General features: G+C 36.4%; 1 protein-coding gene across 1 annotated transcript in view; it reads left to right on the top strand.

Annotated features, from left to right (window-relative positions):
• CHD9 (chromodomain helicase DNA binding protein 9) overlaps positions 1 to 9,725 on the top strand; it is a 220,698-nt gene that overhangs the window by 112,721 nt on the left and 98,252 nt on the right. Inside the window, exon 4 of the mRNA XM_012642605.1 lies at positions 8,308 to 8,419. Coding sequence (XP_012498059.1) covers positions 8,308 to 8,419 — 112 coding nt within the window. The remainder of the gene's footprint in view (positions 1 to 8,307; positions 8,420 to 9,725) is intronic.

Raw genomic sequence — 9,725 nt, 5'->3', positions numbered from 1 at the left:
GGCCTAAGCCGAAGTCTTGAGTTGAACTTTAAATGGGAGTCATTTCAGCAAGTTAAATGTGTTTCTTTTTTAAAAAAGTTTATACTTGAGGACTTTTAAAATTGCCTCAATACCTTTCACTTGGCTTGCAAAGAAAAAATGTGAAATAGTATTTTTGCCTGTTTTCTTCACTTATGATGAATTGGGGTATATTAATTACAACAAATGGACTAATTGGGTACAATTCATTGTTTGTCCAATTATTGCAATGAGAGAATGAACAGGGGCAATTACAGATTGATACAGTGTAGATTGCAGCTTGTTACAAAGCACCTACTAATAACATGTGGGCACAATTTAGATGAGTGCATAAATGACATCTGGAAATCAAATATAAACATATCAAGTATAAACACTGCAGTTTTCTAGTGCCTATACTTATCAAATGAATTAACATTTCACATTCATACCTTGGTTTGAAATTGCCCTTTGCTATCAGAAACAACCCATGTTTTGATATTTAGCTTTTTACTTGTCTGAATATCTGTTGTTACATTTTGCTAACATTGATAACATTTTTAATGTTTTTTAAAAATCAAAACTTGGCCAGGCACAGCGGCTCATGCCTGTAGTCCCAGCTACGGAGGAGGCTGAGGCAGGAGGATCACTTGAGTCCAGGAGTTTGAGGCTACAGTGAGCTGTGACTGCGCACCTACACTCTAGCCGCAGTGACAGAGCATGACCCTGTCTCCAAAAAAAAAAAAAAAAAAGCTTGCATAAAGCCTTTATTGTTAATATATTCTGTTTTAAATTCTGCATTACTTTGTTACTTGTTTACCTTGGAGATATTTCTCCTTAGAATAGCATATTGTCAATTTATTTGAAGAATGTATTCATAACAAAATTTTATTTTCATTTGTAAAGAAATTTTATTTTAGAATTCATACAGTAAACTCTTTATAATCCATGATGGAAGAATGGAGTGCTTTGTACCAATTGGGTATTTTGCTTAACTGATCTTATTTTTTCTACTTTTGAAGCATCTGACTTCCTTAAGATAACATTTATGGCTATTTGTTGTCATTGTATAGTCAATAGAGATTTCCAGTTGCTTGAAAGTCAGATAAACTTAAATCTTAGAAATTTACTGAAAGATAATATAGTTTCATATATCTCTGTAGGCATTAAACTGTATTTTCTCTTGTTTTGCTTTGTTCATTTGTTTGTTGAGACAGAGTACTGCTCTCTTGACCTGGCTAGAGTGCAGTGCTGTCATACCTCCCTGCAAACTCCAACTCCTGGGCTCAAGTGAGTCTCCTACCTCAGCCTCCCAAGGACTCCTGGAACTACAGGCACATGCCACCATGCCTGGCTAATTTTTTTTATTTCTAGTAGAGACGGGGTGTTGCTCTTGCTCAGGCTGGTCTCAAACTCCTGACCTCAAACAGTCTTCCCACGTTGGCCTCCCACAGTGCTAGGATTGTAGGAATGAGCCACCGTGCCCAGCCTAAGCTGTGTTTTTTGGTATTAAATATCTGCTGACTGGTTGAAATATATGTGTCATTTTATTTTAAAGTCAGTAAGATATGTTGGAAATAGTAATCTAGGAATAAAGAGACTTTTATTGTCTTTTACTAGATGTGTGATTTTGGTAGTTTTTTTCATCTTTTTTTTTTTTGAGACAGGGTCTCCCTCTGTTGCCTTGGCTAGAGTGCAGTGGCATCATCATAGCTCACTGTAACCTCCTGGGCTCAAGCAGTCCTCCTGCCTTAGCCTCCTGCGTAGCTGCAACTACAGGTGCACACCACCATGCCCAGCTCATTTTTCTATTTTTTTGTACAGATGGGGTCTCACTATATTGCTCAGGCTGGTCTCGAACTCCTGACCTCAAGCAATCCTCCTGCCTCAGCCTCCCAGAGTGCTAGGATTATAGGCATGAGCCACCATGCCCAGCCCTTTTTTTCATCTTTTAGAGCTGAACTTGCACTATCTGTATGGTGGAACCAATACCTCCCTTGCCTATGTTAGAGTTTTTCTCAGAATCAACTGAGATACTGTAGCCAAAGGCATTTTGAAATTTTAAATGTTCTCTAAAATAATTTCATTATCCTGAATATTTGTTCCTAGAGTTTTCTACACTAATTAACCTTCTCTGAGCCAGTGGTTCCCAAACCTGGTAGAACATCGGAATTCTTGGGGAATATTTTAAAAGTCACATTGGGGTTCCACTAACTAGATCAGAATCCTGACGTTGGGACACACAAATCTGGTGTATTATTTTTTTAAATTTTAATTTTGAAATAATGTCGGACTTGCAAAAATAGGTCAGAGTTCCCTTAGGCTCTTTACCCAGCTTCTCAAATGTTAACATCTTATGTAATCATAGCACAATTATCAAAACCAGGAAATAAACATTTATATAATCCTATTAACTAATCTGCCTACCACATGCAAATTTTGTCAGTTCCCCTTTTTTATTGGCCGGGATCCAATTCAGGATTCTGCAGTGCATTTTGTCATCTCCTCCAATTTGGGATAATTGCTCAGTCTTTTTCTTTTAAGATATTTTCACTTTTGAAGCATAATGGCTAGTTATTTTGTAGCATGTCTCTCAATTTGAGTTTGTCTGATGTTTCCTCATGAGGAATCCATATTTTAAATAGATGGCTTTCTGGGCCGGGCGCGGTGGCTCATGCCTGTAATCCTAGCTCACTGGGAGGCCAAGGCGGGTGGATTGTTTGAGCTCAAGAGTTCGAAACCAGCCTGAGCAAGAGCGAGACCCCATCTCTACTAAAATTAGAAAGCAATTAATTGGACAACTAAAAATATGTAGAAAAAATTAGCCAGGCATGGTGGCGCATGCCTGTAGTCCCAGCTACTCGGGAGGCTGAGGCAGGAGGATCGCTTGAGCCCAGGAGTTTGAGGTTGCTGTGAGCTAGGATGACGCCACAGCACTCTAGCCTGGGCAACACAGTGAGACTCTGTTTCAAAAAAAAAAAAAAAAAATAGATGGCTTTCTAATAAAGCCTGCCCCACACAGTTAGGAGCTACTGATCTGATAACAACCAAATTAATTGTTCCCCTTTACAGTATTACCTAGATACCATTTTAGAATGTACAGCAAATTGCTACGACTTTAGGGTGTTTAAGTTTCAATGTTCCACGTAAACAATCCTAGTTTTTAAATCTTTAAAAAATATGTATACATATATATATATATTTAAAGTGTGTACACACACACACACACACTTTTTTGTGTGTGTGTATTTTTAATGATGAAGTCTTGTTGTGTTGCCCAGGCTGGCATCAATCTCCTAGGCTCAAGCGATCAGCCTCCCAAGTAGCCAGGACTATAAGCACAAGCCACCACACTTGTCTTATACTTTTTTTTTAAACTCAGAATTATGTCAGTCAAGAATGACTTTGGAATTGGCCTCTTTTCCTATCGTGGACATGTACTCTTTTAAAATAGAAAGGGCATGTGTGACATTTTGGACTTAAAAAGGTTCAGTAGTAAACTGCTATATCTGAAATATCTCATACAAAGCTGGAATTTGAAAGAGATTTTTGCCTGAGTTGTTAAAAATGGTTAATGAGTTTTGTGAAATAAGACGCTATTCCAGGCCTAGAGAACAATGTTGGAAGAAAAATATAGAATATATGGAAAATAAATATAAGTTCCTTTTTTGTTTTTAGGTAAAATTTTCTAATAATTAAGACAACAAAAGCTTATCACAGGTGTGATGGGAAACATTTTTATCTAACCTATCCCCACCACCAGAGGGAGTGGGTATTTAAGATTGATTTGGTAGTTAATACCTATTAATTAGTATTTATTTTCCAGAGATTTAGGTAACATTTATCTATAAAAATGTTTAAGCAGCTTAGTCCTTTGTCCTTAGAGAATCTTCCTTTAATCTCCTCATACCACCAAAAAGGAACAGCATTACTGCTTCATAGTCATTTATAAATTTAACGAAAATTTAAATATCTCTGCTTCTCATTTTATTGAAGTTTTTATTCAGTGGGATTTGAGCCTCCAAGCAGCCACATTGATACTATATCAGAATATGTATTTCACATAATTCATTTAGCTTATTAAACATCAAGAAAATGCCTTGTTAAGCAATGTATTAAAAGGTATTAACAGGCCTTGATTTGCATGTCATGGGAAATTGTTATTTAAGCAACTAAACTCTCCTTTTACTAGTGGTGTTCTCATCTACAGACGAGTTGAAAATACCCGTTTAGGTTGGAGAGGGATAGCAAGTAGGAAAAAGTATCATATACCTATTTCTACTACCCAGTTTTACTTAGTATTGTCCGTGACCTTGCCATTGAAAATCATCTGCACAAGTGCCCTAGGATGTAGCAAATAATCACAAGCAGGTTCTTGGATACCCTCAGGAGTAGAGTCTTACTAGAAGGGGCATGAGAGGGGGCTTCTGGGAAGCTAATAATGTCTTGTTTCTTGATTTGGAGCTGGTTAGACAGGTATTTTCAGTTTTAGAGAATTCATCGAGTGGTACTCTTACGTGTGCGCTTTTCTGAATTTACATTATACTTTAATATTAGTAGACTGTTGGACTATTAGGTTTACAGAAAATGAGGGATTGGATTTGGGGGCATTTTGAGATTGTGATACCTTTGAGATATCCACATGGATATGTCTAATAAGCTGTTGATTATATAGGTCTGAAGGAGAAAAGGTCTGAGCTAGAGATAAGAGATTTGAGAATCTTCAACTTCTAAGTGGTAGTTAAGAATAGATTAAATTAATTCACCCAGACACAGTTTATAGAGCGGGAAGAAGGCTGAAGACAGAACTTTGAGAAACACCAAAGTTTAAGAGACTGGCAGAGAAGAGTTGTCAATGATTGAATGCTGCTGAAAGCCAACACTGAAGGAGTAGGTAGAGAAAAAGGAGCCAAAATTTAGGGAGAGAAGTTTTAACAAGAACCAGAAGACTGTTGTATCATGGAATCCAGAAGGGTACAAAAAGGAAACAGTGTTAGTTGTAAGTCACTAGGTAAGACGTTAAAAATTTCTATTGGATTTGGCCTTTTGAAGGTCATTTGTGGACTTAGATGTTAGGAGTTCAGGTTTTGGAGTAAGGCATACTTAATTTCTGTCTCTATTTTTATTATCTGTACGACTTTGAGCAAGTTATTTCACTTCTCTAAACCTCAATTTCCTCTCCTTTTAAAATAATAGTCCTTGCCTCTCAGAGTCGTATGAACATCAAGTGCGAGAATGCGTGTGAAGTCGGCGCAGAGGCTGACTCATCGTAAACACTGAATAAGTGGAAGCTCTGGATGTGGAGACTGGTTTCAAGAGTTCAGATTACAGTGGGTTGAGGAATGAAACGGAAATGACTGTTTTGAGAATTTATGGATAAGAAGGAGGAAGAACAAGATCATGTGGTATCTAACAGTGAATATAGCCTCAAGGGAAATTTTTATTTTAGGAGGGAAACGAGCATAAGGAAAAGGTACGAGTAGAGGGAGGAAATAAACAGTGAAAGTGATGGAAAGGAATGGAGTGTAACTGTGGTTGGTTCCTTAATGTTGTTTCAGAATATCTTCTTATATTGCCTCTGGTTTTCTGCTTCCAATATAAGCTATATTTTTTACTCTTATTTGCCTTCTTCCCATGTTCAGAACACTACAGGTGGGACATCAAGTAAGAATTACCGTTATCTTGTTGAATGTGGTAATCATTCCAATACAGGAATAACGTAGGGAGAAATCATTCTACAGCTTTTTCTTGCCTCACATTTAGTCATCCAGTCAATAACCAAGTCCTGTTGGGTCTGCTTCCACAATAAAAAGTTAGGTCTTTCTTCACTTCTTCATTCACATTGCCATGGCCCGAGATTACACTTTTTTTCTTTCACCTGAGTTGTCATTTGCCTTATTACTGGTTTCCCTGCCTTGCGTTTTACCTCCTTATAGTCACATTGCACCCTGGCTTAAAATTCTTTTATCTTCCAATTGCTTTAGTTTTTCATTTATTCAAAATATCTCAGTGTCTATTCATTAAATATGTGTTGCCAGCGATGAACAAGACAGGTTCCTTTTAAATTCCTGCCCTCGCCAGGTGTGGTGGCTCACGCCTGTAATCCTAGCACTCTAGGAGGCCGAGGGGAGAAGATCACTGAGCTCGGAAGTTCGAGGCCAGCCTGAGCAAGAACGAGACCCCATCTCTACTAAAAATAGAAAAAATTAGCCGAGCATGATGGCACGTGCCTGTAGTCCCAGCTACTTGGGAGGCTGAGGCAGGAGGATTGCTTGAGCCCAGGAGTTTGGGTTGCTGTGAGCTAGGCTGATGCCATGGCACTCTAGACCAGACAACAGAGCGAGACTGTGTCTCAAAACACAAATAAACAAACAAACAAAAAACCTCCTGCCCTGTGGAGCTTAAAAGCTGGCCTTAGCCAGGAATAGTGGCCTGTGCCTATAGTCCCAGCTACTCAGGAGGCCGAGGCAGGAGAATCCCTTGAGGCCAGGAGACCAGACCAGGCAACATAGCAAGACCCCATCTCTTAAAAATTTTAATAGCTGACCTTAAAATGTTAGCTCTCTGTATGTCATACAAGGCCTTCTGTGATCTTTACCCTATATAGCTGTCCAGCTCTCTGCTTCATCCCTCTGTCTGTACTCTGTGTGTTCCTGTCATACTGTCACTACTACATATTCTCTTCATTCTTCTGTAGTATCCCCCGTCTGTAATGTACCCTGCCTCTTCTTTCACTACCTGTTAAACTCCTTTTCATCATACAATTCCTGTCTCAAACTTTACCTTTTTTATAAAGCCTCCTTTATACTCTTCAGTAAACATAAATACTTTTTCCTCTGTGTTCACATTGCATCCTGAACTAATCTCCATAGCAGCATTTTAACTATGATCATAGTCTAACTATGATACTTTAAGGTTAGAAACTGCGTCACTTTATTTTCAAATCCTAGAACCTGGGAAAGTGCCTGGCACATAATAATTAGAAGTAATACCATTAGTTGAGCAATTATTGTGTGTCAGGATATAGTAATGGCAAATATAAATTATCCTATTTAATTCTCAACAACAGTGAAAATAGCTATTATAATATCCCTGTTTTCCAGGCAAGGAAGCTAAGGCTAAAGGAGATTAATTAATTTGCCCGGTATCTCACAAATAGGTAAATGGAGGAGTCAAGGTTTAAATCTTTGACCCTGTGATTTCAAAATGCATTCTCTTAACCTCCAAGTTCTCCCATATAAATAAATAATTGCTTAAAGAATTCTGATACTTTTCTGGGAAATATACCAGAAAATATTGGGTGAGTTTTCAATTTCTGGAATACAGATATCTAAAATAGAATTTTGCTGATTAGTAATTAGCATGGTTTATGATTAGTATGGTACTTTAAGATTATGTGTCTAGGTGGGGGGGTTGAGGGATGAAAAATTACCTATTGGGTGCACTGTATACTATTCGAGTGATGTATACACTAAAAGCCCAGACCTCCCTGCTATACCATATATCCATGTAGCAAAACTACACTTGTACCCCCAAATCTATTGAAATTTTTGAAAAAAGATTATGTCCCTGCATCTGTTGATGCAGATAAGGAAATGTGGAGTTCTGTACTTATACCCCTCATCAAGGAAAGAAAAAAACTTCATTTTAGATAATTCTATTTGATATGTGTATGTATAAATATTAATATATATAAACGTACATATAAAGATATATTGACACATACATACTGTAGGAATATAAAAAATAATAGTTTTTACTCTTTAGGAACATACCGTAAGCTGAGATAAGCCTTAACATCAATGAAAGAATTAAAGAACAATTGTTAAATTATCTTACTTAAGGGAGAAATTACTCTTGGGTAGAAAGAAGTAGACGATTTTAGGGAATAGGAGGGATTCAAGGACAATAAGTGGAATTTGAATTTAATAAGAGGTAGAAAGAAAAAAATCCTTCATTCCAAATCTGCAAGATAATAAAATAAATGAATTATTTTTATTATTAAATACAGTTATATCACCTGAAATTTTTCCCATGAAAAATAATCTTGAGACTGAAAAACAAGTGATAGGATTTGTCTGCCTTTCAGTGCTTAGAAATACGTTAACGGTAGTATTAGTTTATGTTTGTTCCATTAGAACAGAGTTTATGTTTTGAAAATGTTATTATGGATTTCAGGGTAATTATCATCCTTGATTGGACATGCAAGTGATATAAAATGGAAGAAAGTTTATCATGGCAATCTTAATTTGACCGAAAATGGGAAAATGCAAAGAGGTCTTACTGTTTATTTTTTTCCTCTTGAAACAGCAAACTCATTATTACATTGGGTAAGAAACAAAAAAGAAAGAATGAGTCTTCAGATGAAATATCTGATGCAGAGCAGATGCCACAGCATACATTCAAAGATCAAGACTCTCAAGTGAGTATTAAAATTTTTTCTGAGAAAAGAAACACTGTTAGGATTACTTAGGTAGCATAATATTGCCTTATAGATATTTACACTGTAGTTTAATTGTAAAAATACATTTTATTGTATGGTAGAACTTATAGGATAGCAATATGCCCCTAGTAGTATTACCATAGAATATCAGACGTGGGAGGAAACTTACATATCCTCTCCGAAACCCTCATTTTTCAGATAGTGAAACTGAAACCCAAAGACGTTAAGTAACAATACAAAGTCCTCGATGGCTTTTTGTATGGAGAAGTATCTAGTGATATCATCCTGTACTTATAGAGTGCTTTTGAATGAACTTAATGATGGAGATATTAACTTTTTAAATCACATACAAATGACAAATCAAATGGATTGAATCATTCCTAGAAATAATTCCTTTAGTCTGCACTTCTGTTGAAGAAAAGCTAAACAATTATACTTAAAATCCCCTGATGTAGACATAAATACTGTACATTTTGCCTTTTTTGCTTTTGGACTAGGTGGATATTCAAAATAACTGTGAAGTTAAAAATTATATATAGTGAAGGTCATAATAATTCAGGCCACCCTCTGCCCTCTAATAATTAAAATACAATTGTAGGCCGTAGGGGTGGTGGCATTTGTTGAATTATGGGGCCAGAAAGCCCCTGAATGGCCTTTCTTCTTCCTTATGCAGCTTCTTATCCAATGGGAGAGTAGTGGCTCAAGGCTCCTGGGCTGCTGCAAGAGTTGAGGTAAGGGCAGTGACTGAAGCTCCTAATATTATATGGCCTGGCTTTTTCTTCATATGTTATCCTTAACTTAGGCAAACTTATATTTAACTTATTCAATATGAGAAAATTTAGTTTAATTTTTACTAGAATAATGCTGGCCATTTTTCCATTATGCAATTACCAAACAATGAAACGGTAGGATAGGTCAACATGTACATGTCTTCCATGCTTTTCACTATAGTATGAAGTTGCTTTGACAGGTGTGTGTTGTTTTAACACACACAAAAAAAAATGGTGAAGGAAAGAAGTATTTTCTAATAGTTATAAATTTCTATTATTGATATATTGTCATTATATAATAATTATGTCATTATATAAATGATGGAAAGGTCCATATAGCTTTCAGCCACAACAGGGGATTGTCAATATTTGAACTTTTAGAAACTAATTAAGCTTTGGAGTCAGGTAGAAATCTAAAAATGTGATTTGATATTTAATTTTGTTACCTTTAATCTTAATAGAGAATATTTCAGTAGTCCAACTAAATTTAGAGACCTAAATTCTTTTAAAAAATG

Source organism: Propithecus coquereli, unplaced genomic scaffold (genome assembly GCF_000956105.1).
Source record: "Propithecus coquereli isolate 6110/MARCELLA unplaced genomic scaffold, Pcoq_1.0 Scaffold180, whole genome shotgun sequence".
Taxonomy (NCBI): Eukaryota; Metazoa; Chordata; class Mammalia; order Primates; family Indriidae; genus Propithecus; species Propithecus coquereli.
The sequence above is the reverse complement of the archived record's forward strand: the minus strand, read 5'-3'. Positions and strand labels throughout refer to the sequence as shown.